The 20,624-nt window shown below is 40.9% G+C and overlaps 1 protein-coding gene across 2 annotated transcripts in view; it reads right to left on the bottom strand.

Annotated features, from left to right (window-relative positions):
• Positions 1–55: 55 nt before the first annotated feature.
• LOC110490033 (integrin beta-1) overlaps positions 56–20,624 on the bottom strand; it is a 43,267-nt gene continuing 22,698 nt past the window's right edge. Inside the window, exons 7-17 of one of the 2 annotated variants that reach the window (XM_021563126.2) lie at positions 15,192–15,347; positions 12,445–12,540; positions 8,904–8,993; positions 8,525–8,665; positions 8,114–8,316; positions 7,618–7,856; positions 7,061–7,283; positions 6,123–6,355; positions 5,662–5,828; positions 2,275–2,352; positions 56–1,634 (exon numbers count right to left, since the gene is read on the bottom strand). In XM_021563126.2, coding sequence (XP_021418801.2) covers positions 2,275–2,352; positions 5,662–5,828; positions 6,123–6,355; positions 7,061–7,283; positions 7,618–7,856; positions 8,114–8,316; positions 8,525–8,665; positions 8,904–8,993; positions 12,445–12,540; positions 15,192–15,347 — 1,626 coding nt within the window. In that variant the 3' untranslated portion in view covers positions 56–1,634. The remainder of the gene's footprint in view (positions 1,635–2,274; positions 2,353–5,661; positions 5,829–6,122; positions 6,356–7,060; positions 7,284–7,617; positions 7,857–8,113; positions 8,317–8,524; positions 8,666–8,903; positions 8,994–12,444; positions 12,541–15,191; positions 15,348–20,624) is intronic. The other variant, XM_021563128.2, reaches the window with a different exon arrangement.

Genomic DNA, 20,624 nt, shown 5'->3' with positions numbered 1-20,624 from the left:
ATGCCTCCTCTTTCTAGAACCAATGTAGCAAAGCTAAAATAAAATAAGCATTCCATGTCATTTAGGTACTTTTTAATAAATACATTCAGAAACAGCATTGGGAAAAGTGAAAATAATATTGAAATAAAAGGCACTTTAAAAACAAGATATGGTATTGAGGAGTTGTTGTATTTTAAAACAATTCCAAGAGGCCTTTCACTTAATACTGATTTTACACAAGCACTGCAAATGAGGGGTTACCCCAGCCCAATGATTTCAAAAGGGGGAAACAACAGATTAAAACAAGCTAACTTGTATCAATCAGTATGTCTTCAGAACAAAGTTTACAATTTGTTTAACATTGATCAACATGAAACACATGGAATAAGGCTTTGCAAAGAAGGCAGATATTTGGCTTTGCTAGTAATGAGTACAGAAAAGGACCTGAGGTTGAATACTGAAATCTTTTAGAATAAAACTAAATTATACAAAAAATAAATGACACTTCTAATTTTGTCACAAATGCATGTCAATTGATTATGTAATTAAGTGATTTATACATTTCTTTATCCCATTAATACAAGTGGTTTTCAATCCCTTTAAAATAGCCTGTTTATGACAGTTCTATGAAATCATTGTTTTTTTTTCAGTCATTTTGCAAGGCAAAACCTGTTCTCATCAATAGTGCAATAACCTTTGACATCTAAACATCAATGCTTTCCATGTATTAGTTCTTAGCACATCTTCACACATTACATGTAATGCGTCCCAAATATAGCACCTTGTTCCCCATGTAGTGCACTACTTTTGACCAGGGGGCCTATAGGGTGTTGGTCAAAAGTAGCACGCTATAAACGGAATTGGGTGCCATTTGGGATGCACATGTTACCTGATGACTATGTTAGAATTTATGTGATCTTTAAAAACTACCCCTAATGATGAATCCAGATTCTTGCAATCATGCTTGATGGATGTCTCTTTTATCCACAAATTAATAAGGATATAGCCCTGTCTGAGCCAGAACGGCCCATATGACAGGAGCCCATCTCCTGTTTCTGTAGTGTGAGGCAGGTTGATATACAAGTACACACCCTGAACAGGATGCTAGTCTATCGCAAGGCAAAATCAATGTTTACTACATATGTACCCTATGGTTGAAAAAAATACTTCACAGCCACAATGCAAAATATTGGTATGCTTTAGTCTCAGGTGCTGTTTGACACTCAATGGCACACTAATAACAAGTCCATGAACAGAAAGAGAGTACTCTCTGTGCCCATATGGGTATGGTCTCTGAAAGGCACAACCCGTGGCCCATACCAGTCCTGTGGCAAAAACCTTATTTCTAACCAATTCTTCAAGAAAAAAAAAAAAAAAAGCACCTTAAAGTATATACACTTAACAACTAACTGTACATTTTAAAAGACAATGATTGCATAGAAAATAAACTGTTAGTAAGAAGACCAAATGTAGTGGCCAAACGTTATAATACTGAAGCGACAAGAAGAAGAAATTACCAAGACCGTATACCTCTCATGCCCTAGAACTAGATTTGCATACAGTGTTGTTCTGGGAGACCTGAAACTCCATCATTTGCCTTCATATTTGGGGTTGACCACCGTCGTAACAGCACTCTTGTAGATGGGATTTTCTCCCTGGAAGGCACAAGAGAAACAAGAAGAAAATGTTAGAATTGTAATTTACAGTCATTATATATGTAACATGTCAGTCATAATACAAAAGTTGCAATTTATGAGGAAAAAAAACCCACAGCAAAATCCGAGCCCATTTAGAATATCAAATCATTATCAAGCATTCTTTGTAAAGATCATGGCATCATATGGATATCTTGGTGTCATTTTGAGTGAGCATTCGTGTGTTGTCATCCAGGTAACACTGTTAGAAGAAATATCAACAAACAGACACAACATGCCATTTCAATCATAGCTTTCAAATATGACACAACGTACATACTGCGGTTAAACTGAAGTGTAATAGGCTTATATGTGATGACCTGTTACAGTACTTACCTCTAGTCAAACTGTTAACAGAGGGGACAGTTTACAGTATATGGGTTTATTGTTGGTTTTAATATACCATCATGTGGATCTTTCTGTACAATTTCCTCAACTGACTTACTTGGCCCAAAGAGTGACCAAAGGAAAGCCAGAAATATTGAGATTGATAAAATAGTGACAGTTTACAGTACGTTGACAAAACACAAAGAAACACACAAATAAAACAAAACAGGAAACCCATGCATGAAAACAGACGAGAGAGAAAGGAAATACAAACTTATAGAACTGCAGCTTTACGTCCATAGATTGGATTCTGGAACTTATTAATAGGGCTCTTGTATATAGGATTGTCTTGCTATGGGTAGAGAGAGTGGGACAGACATTTCAGAACAGGAAAAAAAACAACAGAAGAGAAACAGAGACAGAATGAAATGAAATCATGGGTAAAGACAAATGAGAAAGACTGAAACAATGATATATGGAAAAGAGGTTAAAAAAAAAGAGTATTTCTACATCGGGATCAGAGGCTCAGAAGTTGAGAATCATCTAAGAGTGCTGGGAAGATTCCCTTTCTACAGTTGAAGTCGGAAATGTACATACACTTAGCTTGGAGTCATTAAAACTTGTTTTTCAACCACTCTACAAATTCCTTGTTTTCCTATAGTTTACATCTACTTTGTGCATGACAGAAGTCATTTTTCCAACAATTGTTTACAGACAGATTATTTCACTGTATCACAATCCCAGTGGGTCAGAAGTTTACATACACTAAATTGACTGTGCCTTTAAACAGCTTGGAAAATTCCCCAAAATGATGTAATGGCTATAGAAACTTCTGATAGGCTAATTGACATCATTTGAGTCAATTGGAGGTGTACCTGTGGATGTATTTCAAGGACTACCTTCAAACTCAGTGCCTCTTTGCTTCACATCATTGGAAAATCAAAAGAAATCAGCCAAGATGTCAGAAAAAAATGTGTAGACCTCCACAAGTCTGGTTCATCCGTGGGAGCAACATCAAAACACCTGAAGGTACAACGTTCATCTGTACAAACAATAGTACGCAAGTATAAACACCATGGGACAACGCAGCCGTCATACCACTCAGAAAGGAGACGCGTTCTGTCTCCTAGAGATGAACGTACTTTGGACAGGTGTCTTTTATACTGATAACAAGTTCAAACAGGTGCCATTAATACAGGTAACGAGTGGAGGACAGAGGAGCCTCTTAAAGAAGGAGTCACAGGTCTGTGAGAGCCAGAAATCTTGCTTGTTTGTAGGTGACCAAATACTTATTTTCCACCATAATTTGCAAATAAAATTCATAAAAAATCCTACAATGTGATTTTCTGGATTTTTTTTTCTAATTTTGTCTGTCATAGTTGAAGTGTACCTATGATGAAAATTACATCATCTTTTTAAGTGGGATAACTTGCACAATTGGTGGCTGACTAAATACTTTTTTGCCCCACTGTATACACTCCAATTTTAGGCACTCCTCCTCTCCAATCCTTACATTTATTATGGTTTGACAGGAAGACGAAGTAATAGGGTAATAAACCATAATTTCTCCCTTGAGGGGATCTGACCTGACCTCAACCCCTCACGTGCCTAATCCACAGATGTCCATCCGTATCCCCTATAGCAATCTTGTGACTTCCTCACGTCCATCGAACACATTCCAAAGCCATCTGGCTCCTACAGATAACCATTAACTTCTGATGTAAAAACCAGTCTCTTTCACTCATCAGATACTATATTTATTTAGTATAACAATGTTCCAAGTTTATCCCAGAATCTAACAGTGCCTAATGAATACCACCCTGCTGTCCGGAATTTAACCTCTGCCTGCTGTGTGGTTAACACAACACTAGATAGCAGCAGAACTCCACCAACCAAACTAGGCTTCGGCAGCAACTCCCAGGAAAAGACAGATATACATTACCAGTCAAAAGTTTGAACATACCTACTCATTGAATGGTTTCTTTATTTTTACTATTTTCTACATTGTAGAATAATAGTGAAGAACTCATAAATACAATAAAATAACACATAACCACAAAAGTGTTAAACAAATCAAAACATATGAGATTTTTCAAAGTTGCCACCCTTTGCCTTAATGACAGCTCTGCTTACTCTTGGCATTCTCTCAACCAGCTTCATGAGGTAGTCACCTGGAATGCATTTCAATTAACAGGTCTGCCTTTGTTAAAAGTTCATTTGTGGAATTTATTTCCTTCTTAATGCGTTTGGGCCAATCAGTTGTGTTGTGACAAGGTAGGGGTGGTATACAGAAGATAGCCCTATTTGGTAAAATACCAAGTCCATATTATGGCAAGAAGAGCTCAAATAAGGAAAGAGAAATGACAGTCCATCATTACTTTAAGACATGAAGGTCAGTCATTTCGGACCAATTCAAGAACTTTGAAAGTTTCTTCAAGCGCAGTCGCAAAAACCATCAAGCGCTATGATGAAACTGGCTCTCATGGAGGACCACCACAGCAAAGGAAGACCTAGAGTTACCTCTGCTGCAGAGGATAAGTTAATTAGTTAACTGCACCTCAGATTGCTGCTTAAATGCTTAATAGAGTTCAAGTAACAGACATCTCAACATCAACTGTTCAGAAGAGACTACGTGAATCGGGCCTACATGGACAATTTGCTGTAAAGAAACCACTACTAAAGGACCCCAATAATAAGAAGAGACTTGCTTGGGCCAAGAAACACGAGCAATGGACATTAGACCGGTGGAAATGTGTCCTTTGGTCTGACGAGTCCAAATTTTCCCACTGTGAAGCATAGAGGAGGTGGTGTGATGGTGCTTTGCTGGTGACACTGTCAGCGATTTATTTAGAATTCAAGGTACAATTAACCAGCATGGCTACCACAGCATTCTGCAGCGATACGCAATCTGGTTTGCGCTTAGTGGGATTATCATTTGTTTTTCAACAGGTTAATGGCCCAAAAAACACCTCCAGGCGGTGTAAGGGTTATTTGACCAATAAGGAGAGTGATGAGTACTGCATCATGTGACCTGGCCCCCACAATCATCTGACCTCAACCCAAAGGGTGGCTACTTGGAATAATATCATAACTAATATATTTTCTTTTTTTAACACTTCTTTACTTACTACATGACTCCATATGTGTTATTTTAATGTATTTATGAGTTCTTCACAATTATTCTACAATGTAGAAAATGGTAAAAAATAAAGAAAAACCCTTGAATGAGTAGGTGTGTCCAAAATTGACTGGTACTGTATGTGTATTCAGGGACCGTCACATTCCAAAAAGGCTTCTGTTTTTTGGTTTCTCTATTTTGCACAGAGGTGACTTCAAACTTCTAAACTATTTACGTTGAAGTTGAAATTGAGTAGGACTGTCTGTGCGTCTTATAAAATCCTCATCATCAACAGGTCTGTTACAGTCATCAAAGGCTTAGAGAGAGTACAACACTGTTTCCAACTCTATATTCCTCTAGGAGTCCATTCTCTGTTTAAGAGATTCAGACGGTTGTCATATCTATAACACCTGTTTTCCATGTCTCAATCAACCTACTGAAATTAGTCAGGGAGAATATAAACTAAGACCGGCAAAAATACATAATCGCCCTTACAAACTTCTCAAAGATGGCGGCCAGGTACTGTCTACTATCCACTCTTACCGTGTCCCATTTAGCATTCATCTTCTCCTTTTCAAACTTGGCGAACTCCCTCCTGTCGTGGATGATCATGAGCAGCTTCCAAATGAGCAGCAAAGCCAGGCCGATCAGCACAATGCCCGCCACAACGCCAGCCACGATGGGGATGATGTCCGGGCCCGCAGGGCAGTCTGGAACACAGACAGGGAAACACACAGCAAGAAAATGAAGTTAGCCCAATATTTTTGAGGGTATTTAACCAGGCAAGTCAGCTGATGTAAAATCAAATTCATATACACAATTACATCCTGATTTGCATTATACTGCATCAAGGACAAGGAATTTCTGGTCAGTTCTTCACGGCCAGGCCAAGAACTCCTAGCTCTAATGACAACACTATTCAATGGATAAAACAAATAAACCTATTTTTCACTCTGTTATATCCTCAGTCACAATGCCATGCCAGAGACTGCATATTCTCTCACCTAGTGTTTCCACCACATGGACCTCCTTCTCTGTGTTGTTGTTGACAGCGTAGGTGTAGTAGAACCAGCAGTCGTTGGCATCCCTCTCCTTACAGTGCATCAGGGGGAAGGCCTGTCCTGGCTGGGGCAGCTTGTCTCGGTCCTTCACCTTGATCAGGTTGAAGTAGCTACAGTCCCTCTCACACGTCTCCTTCTTCTCCCCCGTCCCAAAGGCCCTGCACTGAACACACTCCCTGTGGAAGACAGGACATTGACATTAAACTCTGTACAGATGGAGTAACACATGTAGGTAGTCTCACATTGGGATTCCTAGACTTGTAACATATTCACTTGTCTATTGGAATGTAAGAAAGCTAAATATTGAGGTTCATGCAAGCGTCTGTAGTGGGCAATGCTGTACCCTACACTCTTAGCATATTTTTTTCTATCTAGAACCTAAAAGGGTTCTTCAGCTGTCCCCATAGGAGGACCCTTTGAAGAACCCTGTTTGATTCCAGGTAGAACCATTTTGGGTTTTGGGAACCCAAAAGGGTTCTACGTTGAATCAAAAAGGGTTATTCTATGGGGTCAGCCGAAGAACCCTTTTACCTAAGAGTGCAACTAGCACCACTGGTTTTAGATATCCCAGTCTAAACGGTCCATTGTTCACTTTTTTTGGAAAGATTGGAAGAAAGGAAACAAGAGGTCACAAAAATAATGCAGGTTAAGTCGGGTAAATGAAGAAGGCTAGATGCCTATTTAAAAAAGGTTGAGAGGCAAACGTAAGGCTGAAGAAAGGGGGGGGGGGGAAGCTGAATTATTTTCAACCATTACAATAAACCTTTATGTAATCCACATATAACATTCCCACAAGGAAATACAGCAAATAGTTGTTTTTTTGCATTGTTAAAACAATATAATGATCAAATAAAATTAATGAATTCCTTTATTCAACTCACTTGTGTTCTGCGCAGACTCCTGGACAGGTGGGGCAGATCTCACAGGTAGGCCCCTGGAACTTGGGGTCAGTGCACTTACAGGTTCCACACTCACAGGTGCCCCGGCCATTACAGATCTGCTTGTTAGAGGCCAGGCAGGTTGTGGTGTCCAGAGAACAGTCACAGGCACTGCCCGTCCAGTTGGCATCACAGATACACACCCTGCACTCACAACGACCGTGTCCTGCCACAACACAACACACACAGGGTCAGAGATGAGAGATTACCCTGCTAAGATCAAATACAATCACAGATAAAAAAGGCTGACATTAACGAGGGTAAATCTAATTTCATAACGGGCAATGATCTGTAATTCCATTGGAAATGGGCTCATTATAACCACAAATGATCACGAGGTCACTCATTTGTGTGCAGAGCAGGATGTCACACTTTTCTTCAGATGGTAGAGCTTGGCCATCATTTCACAGTAAGCAAAATCTGTAATGATATCATTTAACACATTTATCTGCTTCGACGCATGCCTATTGCACACCACAGCAGCTCAACTGATGACTTACCTCCACAGAGTTTGTTGTTGGAGCGGTCACAGTTAAAGTTGTCACAATCGCAGAACTTTCCACTGTAGCGTTCCTCTGGGTTCTCCCTCTTCTTACACTCGCAGGTTCCACACACGCAGTCTCCATTGTTGCTGCAGATGTCTGTACCATTGTCTTTACGACAGTTCTTATCCAGGTCTTCGCTGGTCACTTCGTTGGTGCTGCACTCACAATGTCTACCTATACGGCCCTCGTTGCACCTGAGCGATAATAAAGAAAATCAAATGTAATCCTTTTTTTACAACAACATGCCAATATTGTAGAATATTCAGACAAACCAATGCAATACACCGGAAATCAGTTACATATCAATGGGCTATAGAAATAGATTTACAATGCATTATACATTCAGTATCAAACATCATACTGTACACTTTCTCTATGCCATGGACAATATGACAATATGAAAGGTAAATAAGGGTTAAGATCTTCTGCCTGTGAAACAAAAGTGCCTTACCTGCAGGCTCCACATTCATAAGTCCCGTTGCCTTTGTGGCAGATTTCACTGTTCTCAGTGCCTTTTTTGTGACAGTCACATTCACAGATGAAGTTCAGAGCGATCTCCACCTCCTCTGTGAACCCTAGGGGTTTGATCTTGATCGTCTCTGGTTTGCCCATCTTAGGACACTGCTTAGCTGTGATGCTTATGGTGAAAGACACCTACAGATAAGTGATGAGGGAACGCATTCACACTAAGGGCATACTATTTACATTTCATAATTTAAGCGTTTGACTCGTCGGGCATCTAATAACGGACCAATCCAATGCACTTGATCAGAAAACTGAAATAACTGAACCTGAAAGATGAAAAAAAAAAAAAGATCTATATTTAGAATAGAAAACGATGGAGGATGTTTTGGTTACCCACCTCGTCTCCGATGGAGATGTTGGAGCATTTTCTTCCCATCTCTCCCTCACCAGTCACTCCGTTCTTGCAGCGTGACTGGTACGCGATGGTCACTCCCTCTGCTAGCTTACTGTTCTCCAGAATCACCTCTGAGGAAAGAGACTACCATACAAAGAACAAGAGTTAGCCCACTGCAAATTGAAAATATACTATATTCAGTAATCTACAGTTTTTAAAATGCATATTTGAAAAATGTCCCCTGCAAAGAACAGTTCAGACAGAGACGTGATAACTCTAGTGTAAGAGCAGCACGGTTTTTGCCAACTATTTTGAGGCTGAAAGTGAGATTGTGTGCAGCAGTGCATAGTGCATACTAGTAACCAATTCAATTTATACTTACATTGTAGGCATCAATAATGAGGTTGATAACGTTGCTGGAGTTTGCAGAGAGTGTCCCAACTGCAGACTTAGGAATGAGATTCTTCAACTCCTGAGAAGAGAGAGAACACCGTAGAGTAAATGACCTAGTATGTCAATATGAATCATGTACAATCGTGGCCAAAAGTTTTGAGAATGACACAAATATTAACTTCCACAAAGTTTGCTGCTTCAGTGTCTTTAGATATTTTTGTCAGATGTTACTATGGAATACTGAAGTATAATTATACGCATTTCATTTCAAGTGTCAAAGGCTTTTATTGACAATTATATGAGGTTGATGCAAAGAGTCTATATTTGCAGTGTTGACCCTTCTTTTTCAAGACCTCTGCAATCCGCCCCTGGCATGCTGTCAATTAATTTCTGGGCCACATCCTGACTTATGGCAGCCCATTCTTGCATAATCAATGCTTGGAGTTTGTCACAATTTGTGGGTTGTTGTTTGTCCGCCCGCCTCTTGATCACAAGTTCTCAATGGGATTAAGGTCTGGGGAGTTTCCTGGCCATGGACCCAAAATATCGATGTGTTGTTCCCCGAGCCACTTAGTTATCACTTTTGCCATATGGCAAGGTGCTCCATCATGCCGGAAAAGGCATTGTTCGTCACCAAACTGTTCCTGGATGGTTGGGAGAAGTTGCTCTCTGGGGATGTGTTGGTACCATTCTTTATTCATGGCTGTGTTCTTTGGCAAAATTGTGAGTGAGCCCACTCCCTTGGCTGAGAAGCAACCCCACATGAATGGTCTCAGGATGCTTTACTATTGGCATGACACAGGACTGATGGTAGCGCTCACCTTGTCTTCTCCGGACAAGCTTTTTTCCGGATGCGCAAAACAATCAGAAAGGGGATTCATCAGAGAAAATGACTTTACCCCAGTCCTCAGCAGTCCAATCCCTGTACCTTTGCAGAATATCAGTCTGTTCCTGATATTTTCCCTGGAGAGAAGTGGCTTCTTTGCTGCCGTTCTTGACACCAGGCCATCCTCCAAAAGTCTTAGCCTCACTGTGCGTGCAGATGCACTCACACCTGCCTGCTGCCATTCCCGAGCAAGCTCTGTACTGGTGGTGCCCCGATCCCGCAGCTGAATCAACTTTAGGAGACGGTCCTGGCGCTTGCTGGACTTTCTTGGGCACCCTGAAGCCTTCTTCACAACAATTGAACCACTCTCCTTGAAGTTCTTGATAATCCGATAAATGGTTGATTTAGGTGCAATCTTACTGGCAGCAATATCCTTGCCTGTAAAACCCTTTTTGTACAAAGCAATGATGACTGCACTTGTTTCCTTGCAGGTAACTATGGTTGACCGAGGAAGAACAATGATTCCAACCACCACCCTCCTTTTGAAGCTTCCAGTCTGTTATTCAAACTCAACCAGCATGACAGAGTGATCTCCAGCCTTGTGCTCGTCAACACTCACACCTGTGATAACGAGAGAATCACTGACATGATGTCAGCTGGTCCTTTTGTGGCAGGGCTGAAATGCAGTGGAATTTTCGGGGGGGGGGGGGGGGGGGGGGGGGGGGTTCAGTTCATTTGCATGGCAAAGAGGGACTTTGAAATTCATCTGATCACTCTTCATAACATTCTGGAGTATATGCAAATTGTCATCATACAAACTGAGGCAGCAGACTTTGTGAAAATTTATATTTGTGTCATTCTCAAAACTTTTGGCCACGACTATAGATCTCTAAATAATCAATGCACCAGAAAAGTTGCTCAGAGCAACTGTTAAGTTTTGCCTGACCATTTAGATTGGAGAGTAGTTTTATTGTGGTCTGCAAACACAGTTGTAAGGTCTGAATCTAAAGTTAAAACTATTTAGTGTTGTGACATTCTACATTTTGACAAAGATCCAAGTCAAAGTCTGTATTAAAATGGCACCATATTCCTTAAACAATGCACTATGTAGTTCACTATATACATTGCCTTCGGAAAGTATTCAGACCCCTTGACTTTTTCCATAATATATATATCCTCAGCAATCAACACACAATACCCCATAATGACAAAGCCAAAACAGGTTTAGACATTTTTGCAAATGTATTAAAAATAAACAAAAACCTTATTTACATAAGTTCAGACCCTTTGCTATGAGACTCACAATTTAGCTCAGTTGCATCCTGATAATTCTACAACTTGATTGGAGTCCACTTGTGGTAAATTCAATTGATTGGACATAGTTTGGAAAGGCACACACCTGTCTATATAAGGTCCTACAGTTGACCGTGCATGTCAAAAAACCAAGACCTGAGGTCAAAGGAATTGTCTGTAGAGCTCCGAGACAGGACTGTGTCGAGGCACAGATCTTGGGAAGGGTACCAAAAAAGACTCTTCCTAGAGCTGGCCGCACGAGAGAAAGGCCTTAGTCAGGGAGGTGACCAAGAACCCGATGGTCACTCAACCTCAAGATTCTCTGGTCTGATGAAACCAAGATTGAACTCTTTGGCCTGAATGCCAACCGTCACGTCTGGAGGAAATCTGGCACCATCCCTATGGTGAAGCATGGTGGTGGCAGCATCAAGCTGTTGGGGTGTTCTTTAGCCGCAGGGACTGGGAAACTAGTCAGGATTGAGGCAAATATGAGCGGAGCAAAGTACAGAGGAATCTAACAGGACAACGACCTTAAGCACACAGCCAAGACAATGCAGGAGTGGCTTTGGGATAAGTCTCTAAATGTCCTTGAGTGGCCCAGCCAGAGTTTGGACTTGAACTTGATCAAACATCTCTGGAGAGACCTGAAAATAGCAGTGCAGCAATGCTCCCCATCCAACCTGACAGAGCTTGAGAGGATCTGCAGAGAAGAACAGGAGAAACTCCCCAAATACGGGTCCGCCAGACTTGTAGCGTCATACCCAATAAGACTCAAGGCTGTAATTGCTGCCAAAGGTGCTTCAACAAAGTACAGAGTTAAGTGTCTGAATACTTATGGAAATGTGTTTTCATTTTTTATACATTAGCAAAAATGTCTAAACCTGTTTTTGCTTTGTCATTATGGGCTATTGTGTGTAGATTGATGAAGAGAATACGGCTGTAACCTAACAAAATGTGGAAAAAGTCAAAGGGTCTGAATACTTTCCGAAGGCACTGTACATCATAGGGTGCCATTTGGGATGTAACCCAAGTCTAACAGTGGAATCAAATAATCAAATACTTTCTCCCGAGGTTGACAAACACTGTCAAAGCATTGGGACTGATGTGGATATGATAAAGGAATATTGACGAACTCCAGGCAGACATCTAAATGGCTTGAAAAGGGCAAAAAGGAAAATTCAGATGCTTGTGTCCCAAATGGCACCCGATTCCTTATAAAGTGCACTACAAAAGTAGTGCAATATATAGGGAAATTGTTGCCATTTGGGACACAACCAGATGTCCAAAGATATGTTACTAGTAAAGGTAAAGGTAAATGCTTCTCTGCTCTTCAAAGGGTTGGGCTTCCTCCAACCTCTAACAGAGAAGCACAGAAACTTGAAAATTCCACACACAGGAACAACTGACTGACCTTGTAAACAGGCTGGAACTCCTCTGTGATGGCAAAGATTGTCTGGATGTTGTTGTCACTTAGTTTCTGAACCAGATGGGCGATGGAGGGGTAGTCCTGTTTACAGGGAGACAATTAGTAAGTACAGGTACTAGGTTAGCCCTTTGATGCCATCACTAAGGCAAGTAGCCCATAACCTTCAAATCTTGTCATATTCAAAATACAGACCACAGAGAAGAGAAAAAAGCCACAATACATACAGTAAATAGCAGTGTATTAATTAAGAAATAATGCCTAAGAACCCGGGCATTACAGTGTGACAACTCCCGACAAGGGCTGTTCTAAGGCCCAGGGTGAAGCCATAATTCCTGGGTTCCAGGGCATTATTGTTTTAGTTAGTTCCTCATCTTTTGACCCAGTCTTAATTCTATTCATTCAACGTTGCTATGCTAAACAAATCATTGGCATGTACAGTTGAAGTCAGAAGTTTACATACACCTTAGCCAAATATATTTAAAATCAGTTTTTCACAATTACTGACATTTAATCCTAGTAAAAAGTCCTTGTCTTAGGATCACCACTTTATTTTAAGAATGTGAAATGTCAGAATAATAGTAGAGAATTATTTCAGCTTTGATTTATTTTGTTCACATTCCCAGTGGGTCAGAAATGTACATACACTCAACTACTATTTGGTAGCATTGCCTTTCAATTGTTTAACTTGGGTCAAATGTTTCGGGAAACCTTCCACAAGCTTCCCACAATAAGTTGGGTGAATTTTGGCCCATTCCTCCTGACAGAGCTGGTGTAACTGAGTCAAGTTTGTAGACCTCCTTGCTCGCACATGCTTTTTCTGTTCTGCCCACAAATCTTATATTGGATTGAGGTCAGGGCTTTGATGGCCACTCCAATACCTTCACTTTGTTGTCCTTACGCCATTTTGCCACAATTTTGGAAGTATGCTTGGGGTCATTGTCCATTTGGAAGACCCAATTGCAACCAAGCTTTAACTTCCTGACTTATGTCTTGAGATGTTGCTTCAATATATCCACATAATTTTCCATCCTCATGATGCCATCTATTTTGTGAAGTGCACCAGTCCCTCCTGCAGCAAAGCACCCCTACAACAACCACCCCATAGGACTCATTTTACTGTGCATATACTGTAGATACTTTTGTACCGATTTCCTCCAGCATCTTCACAATGTCCTTTGCGGTTGTTCTGGGATTGATTTGCACTTTTTTCGCATCAAAGTACGTTCCTCTATAGGAGACCGGAGGAGTCTCCTTCCTGAGCGGTATGACAGCTGCGTGGTTCAATGGTGTTTAAACTTGAGTGCTATTTTTTGCACAGATGAACGTGGTACCTTCCGGCGTTTGGAATGAACCGGAGTTGTGGAGGTCTACAATTGTTTTTCTGAAGTCTTGGCTGATTTCTTTTGATTTTCCCATGATGTCAAGCAAAGAGGCACTGAGTTTGAAGGTAGGCCTTGAAATACATCCACAGGTACACAGGCTAACTGACATCATTTGAGTTAATCAGAAGCTTCTAAAGCCATGACATTTTCTGGAATTTCCCAAGCTGTTTAAAGGCACAGTCAACTTAGTGTATGTAAACTTCTGACCCACTGGAATTGTGATACAGTGAATTATAAGTGAAATAATCTGTCTGTAACCAATTGTTGGAAGAAAATACTTGTCATGCACAAAGTAGATGTCCTAACCGACTTGCCAAAACTATAGTTTGTTAACAAGAAATATGTGGAGTGGTTGAAAAACAAGTTTTAATAACTCCAACCAAAGTGCATGTAAACTTCCGACTTCAACTGTAGCTAGGTAGCATAGATTCAATGATGATAAGACAAGAACTTCAATAAATAATGACTTAATACTGTAAACATCCAATAGGCCTACATAGGCAAGCACTATTATGGTTGGCCAGTCCGAGCTAACCAAGCTGGTGATGTTAATAGTGATGTTTCCGTTGATGGCACATGAGTGGAAGAACTGTCCATGCTCCTGGTGCTGGTGGTGACTGTCAGTGTTTACCTAACACCGAACCCAAACCGGCTACGCACGTGCGCCATCGTGCATACATTTATTTTGTCCCCCCACACCAAACGCGATCACGACACACAGGTTAAAATATCAAAACAAACTCTGAACCAATTATATTCATTTGGGGACTGGTCAAAAAGCATTTAACATTTATGGCAATTTAGATAGCTTGCACTTTCTAGCTAATTTGTCCTGGGATATAAAATTGAGTTGAAATGCACAAGGTCCTCTACTCCCGACAATTAATCCACACATAAAATGGTCAACCGAATCATTTCTAGTCATCTCTCCTCCTTCTAGGCCTTTTCTTCTTTTGACTTTATATTGTATATATTTATATATATTATATTTATATTTCATAAATTAGGTGCATTACCGCTTCTGACCTCGTTCATCTTTCAATCACCCACGTGGGTATAACCAATGAGGAGATGGCACGTGGGTACCTGCTTCTATAAACCAATGAGGAGATGGGAGAGGCAGGACTTGTAGCGCTATCTGCGTCACAAATAGAACTGACTTCTATTTTTGCCCTTCGCAACGCAGACTCAATAATTGAATAATATAGATTTCTAAATTTATTTTGCAAAGCTTGCGCAGTGAGATTGAACAGAGTAAATAGGCATTTCAAGGCATAGACACTGGCTGGAAAGCAGTTTTAACCCATCAGCATTCAGGATTAGAATCACCCGTTGTATTATTATACATACATAGTAGTGGCTCATGGTGTACATATTGTTCTCCAGGTGGCATTTCCCATCGTTGGGCAGAACAATCCCTCCCAGTTTCCCATCTCCAGCAAAGTGGAAGCCAGCATCAGTGGAAAACACCAGCAGACGTGTGACGTTCCTCCAGCCAATGTGCTCCTGGGAGGAGGGAGAGAGAGAGGCCCATACAAACTCAATGTAAAATAAAACAACATACAGAAAAAGGACACAGCTTACAGAAATACCAGAGAACAAAATTACAAGACCTAGGAAAGATTCAGGAAATATATTTAAAAAACTAGGAACAGCTATGTAAGAGGTTAAAACTTCTTAGGGCTAGGCGTCCCGCTAGTGGGACAAATTCCGGTGAACCTGGAGGGCGCGCAATTCAAATAAATAAACATACAAATTATGGATATTAAACATTTAGCTTAAATTCTTGTTATCTTCCTCTGATTTGTCATCCAAAGGGACCCAGCTATAACAGGTGTCATTTTGTTAGATAAAATCCTTCTTTATATCCCAAAAAGTCTGTTTAGTTGGCGCCATCGAATTGAGTAATCCACTCGTTCAACATGCAGAGAAAGGAATCCGAAAATCTACCCCTAAACTTTGTTTCAACAAATCAAAATAGGTTTCTATCTACTCCTCAGATACCCTAAAATGTAATCAAACTCTAATATTTCTTACGGAAAAAAGTATGTTCAATAAGAAACCCAAACACGAATTTCCAAGACTGTGTCCCTGAACTAAAACTCATGTTTCTTATTAGTTTTTGAAGTTACAAGCCTGAAACCTTGAACATAGACTGCTGACACCCTGTGAAAGCCACAGGAATTGCATCCTGGGAGCTAGAATTCAGTATGCCCCTATACTTTTCATTGTAAGAGCATGGTCTCTCAAAAACATAATAATTCTGGTTGGTTTTCTTTGGATTTTCTCCTCCCATATTTATTTTTTTTAAATTTATTTTATTTCACCTTTATTTAACCAGGTAGGCTAGTTGAGAACAAGTTCTCAACTGCGACCTGGCCAAGATATAGCATAGCAGTGTGAACAGACAAAACAGAGTTACACATGGAGTAAACAATTAACAAGTCAGTAACACAGTAGAAAAAAAGGGGAGTCTATATACATTGTGTGCAAAAGGCATGAGGAGGTAATTACAATTTTGCAGATTAACACTGGAGTGATAAATGATCAGATGGTCATGTACAGGTGTGTATTGGTGTGCAAAAGAGCAGAAAAGTAAATAAATAAAAACAGTATGGGGATGAGGTAGGTAAAAATGGGTGGGCTGTTAACTCTTCATCCTACCCCCTCCTTTTTCGAACATTCTGTTAAAAATCGCGCAACTTTTCAGCGTCCTGCTACTCATGCCAGGAATATAGTATATGCATATGATTAGTATGTGTGGATAGAAAACACTCTGAAGTTTCTAAAACTGGTTAAATCACGGCTGTGACTATAACAGATCGTGTGCTTCATCGAAAAGCGCAAGAAAAACTGCTCACTGAAAGCTAAAAATAATATCCATGCGTCACTTTCATGGATTGTTAAAAAGGCACAAAATTAATTATGGACCTGCATGCAATTCCTACAGATTCCACACGATGTCGCCATTGTCGTCATTATCCGGGGAGTTTTTTGTTGGTAAATCCAACTAACTGGATTCCATTTCTTCCGGTCTCCGCCAGGATGTTTTGAAGTGCACATTGTCAGCCATTGATTTGAAGACGAGGAGCTATTGAATACACATCGCCCTGTAATCATTTTGATAGATTATAAACGTTTACTAATACCTAAAGTTGGATTACAAAAGTATTTCGAAGTGTTTTGTGAAAGTTTATCGTCGACTTTTTTAATTTTAAAAAATGACGCTGCGTTTTAAAACAATGTTTTTTTCTGATTTACACAGCTTCCATAGATGGCTATTTTGGGTAATAATGGACCGATTTAATCGAAAAAAAAGACCCAATAGTGATGTTTATGGGGCATATAGGAGTGCCAACAAAGAATATCATCAAAGGTAATGAATGTTTTATATTTTATTTCTGCGTTTTGGGTAGCGCCGGCTACCGCAAAATCTGTTGTTTACGTGACGTGCTGGTATTTTGGGGGGTGCATGCTATCAGATAATAGCTTCTCATGCTTTCGCAGAAAAGCATTTTAAAAATCTGACTTGTTGGCTAGATTCACAACGAGTGTAGCTTTAATTCAATACCCTGCATGTGTGTTTTGATGAACGTTTGAGTTTTAACGAGTACATTTAGCATTTAGCGTAGCGCATTTGCATTTCCAGGTGCCTAGTTGAGACATCTGCGTCTCAAGTAGGAGCAAGAAGTTAACCGATAGACTATGTACAGCTGCAGCTGATAAAAGTCTCCAACTTCAGCGATTTTTGCAATTCGTTCCAGTCACAGGCAGCAGAGAACTGGAACGAAAGGCGGCCAAATGAGGTGTTGGCTTTAGGGATGATCAGTGAGATACACCTGCTGGAGCGCGTGCTACGGATGGGTGTTGCCAAGGCGGAGCTTTACCTAGCATGGACTTGTAGATGACCTGGAGTCAGTGGGTCTGGCGACGACTATGTAGCAAGGGCCAGCCGACTAGAGCATATAAGTCGCAGTGGTGGGTGGTATAAGGTGCTTTAGTGACAAAACGGATGGCACTGTTATAAACTGCATCCAGTTTGCTGAGTAGAGTGTTGGAAGCAATATCTCTTGTGTTATAGTCTCTTACATAATTTTAACATTTCTACAAATGTCAGTGTTTTATTTCCAATGGTACCAATTATATGCATATCCTGGCTTCAGAACCTGAGCAACCGGCAGTTTACTTTGGGCACGTCAGTCAGGCGGAAATTGAGAAAAAAGGGGCCAAGTTAAGTACTGCAGTGCATCTCCTCCTCATGGACTGCACCAGATTTGCCAGTTCTTGCTGTGAGATGTTACCCCACTCTTCCACCAAGGTACCTGCAAGTTCCCAGACATTTCTTGGAGGAATGGCCCTAGCCCTCAACCTCCGATCCAACAGGTCCCAGATGTGTTCAATGTGATTGAGATCCGGGCTCTTCGCTGGCCATGGCAGAGCACTGACATTCCTGTCTTGCAAGAAATCAGGCAAGGAACGAGCAGTATGGCTGGTGGCATTGTCATGCTGGAGGGTCATGTCAGGATGAGCCTGCAGGAAGGGTACCACATGAGGGAGGAGGATGTCTTCCATGTAACGCACAGTGTTGAGATTGCCTGCAATGACAACAAGCTCAGTCCGATGATGCTGTGACACACCGCCCCAGACCATGAGGGACCCCACACATCCAAATCGATCACGCTCCAGAGTACAGGCCTCGGTGTAACGCTCATTCCTTCGACGATAAACTCGAATGACCATCACCCCTGGTGAGATAAAACAGCGACTCATCAGTGAAGAGCACTTTTTGCCAGTCCTGTCTGGTCCAGCGACGGTGGGTTTGTGCCCATAGGCGACGTCGTTGCCAGTGATGTCTGGTGAGGACCTGCCTACAAGCCCTCAGTCCAGCCTCTCTCAGCCTATTGTGGAAAGTCTGAGCACTGATGGACGGATTGTGCGTTCCTGGTGTAACTCGGGCAGTTGTTGCTATCCTGTACCTGTCCCGCAGGTGTGATGTTCGGATGTACCGATCCTGTGCAGGTGTTGTTACACATGGTCTGCCACTGCAAGGACGATCAGCTGACCGTCATGTCTCCCTGTAGCGCTGTCTTAGCCGTCTCACAGTACGGACATTGTAATTTATTTCCCTGGCCACATCTGCAGTCCTCAAGCCTCCTTGCAGCATGCCTAAGGCACGTTCACACAGATGAGCAGGGACCCTGGGCATCTTTCTTTTGGTGTTTTTTCAGAGTCAGTATAAAGGCCTCTTTAGTGTCCTAAGTTTTCATAACTGTGACCTTAATTGCCTATCGTCTGTTAGCTGTTAGTGTCTTAATGACCGTTCCACAGGTGCATGTTCATTAATTGTTTATGGTTCATTGAACAAGCATGGGAAACATGTTTAAACCCTTTACAATGAAGATTTGAATTTATTTAGATTTTTAGAATTATCTTTGAAAGACCGGGTCCTGCTGAGTTTATATTAACTCAAGACAAAGAGGAGTAAGTAAGTATGTTTATATTCTCTGTGAATTGATCTCGTGGTACCAGACCTTAACACCCTATTCTCATTTGAGAATGGCTGGAGTGGAGGCTAACTGGAAGCTAAGAGAAGGCCGTTTTATAAAACCTTAATGTTAGAGAGTTCATTCACTCTAGGGTCCTAAACTGCTATTTCAAAGGGCTAATGCAGCTGGTGGCGACACCAGATACCGACTGTTACTTTTGATTTTGAAGTGGTCCATTGCTCGTGTTTCTTGACCCAGTTAAGTCTCTTCTTCTTATTGGTGTCTTTTAGTAGTGGATTCTTTGCAGCAATTTGACCACGAAGGCCTGATTCACACAGTCTCGTCTGAACAGTTGATGTTGAGATTTGTCTGTTACTTGAAATCTGTGAAGCAGCTAACTCTAATGAACGTATCCTCTGCAACAGAGATAACTCCGGGTCTTCCTTTCCTGTGGCGGTCCTCATGAGAGCCAGTTTCATCATAGCGCTTGATGGTTTTTGCGACTGCACTTGAAGAAAGTTTCAAAGTTTCAAATTTTCCGGATTGACTGACCTTCATGTCTTAAAGTTGTTAGGTTGTAATTATCAGAGTAAGAACTCAACGGACACTATGCAAATCAAGTTTATTCTTCCCAAAGGATCGAACAGCTGAACAGACAACAACATTTCACACAAGCACTGATATTTAACCCTTTCTCCTATGCTGTCTCCTCCAGATCTGAACAGCCAATGCATCGCTGTTGCTAGACAAAACCTTAGTGATATCTGTTCTTGCTCACTTCATCTGACCTGACCTGTGCCCCAATGTGCTCACTCCTCCCCAACTCACGTCTGTCATGGTGCCTGGTACCAGACTGCGTCTCTTCTCCTCCCAGAGGATCCCTGATGGCTAATAACATATCCTTACAAAATGTAAACGTTATACATTAACCTCTCTCCCTTAGTGACACGAATAAGTATATTTCATATTCTCAGAACCCGACAAAGTAATGATGGATTGTCGTTTCTCTTTGCTTATTTGAGCTGTTATATACAACCCCTACCTTGTCACAACACAACTGATTGTTTCAATGCCAAGAGTGTCATCAAGGCAAAGGGTGGCTACTTTGAAGAATCTCATTTAAAATATATTTTGATTAGTTTGACACTTTTTTTAAATTCCATGTGGTTATGTCATAGTTTTGATGTCTTCACTATTATTCTACCATGTAGAAAATAGTGAAAATAAAGAAAAACCCTGAAATTAGTAGGTGTGTCCAAACTTTGACTGGTACTGTATATTATAATAAAAGCATAAT

Source organism: Oncorhynchus mykiss, chromosome 15 (genome assembly GCF_013265735.2).
Source record: "Oncorhynchus mykiss isolate Arlee chromosome 15, USDA_OmykA_1.1, whole genome shotgun sequence".
Classification (NCBI taxonomy): domain Eukaryota; kingdom Metazoa; phylum Chordata; class Actinopteri; order Salmoniformes; family Salmonidae; genus Oncorhynchus; species Oncorhynchus mykiss.
This window is presented reverse-complemented; position numbering and strand designations above follow the sequence as displayed.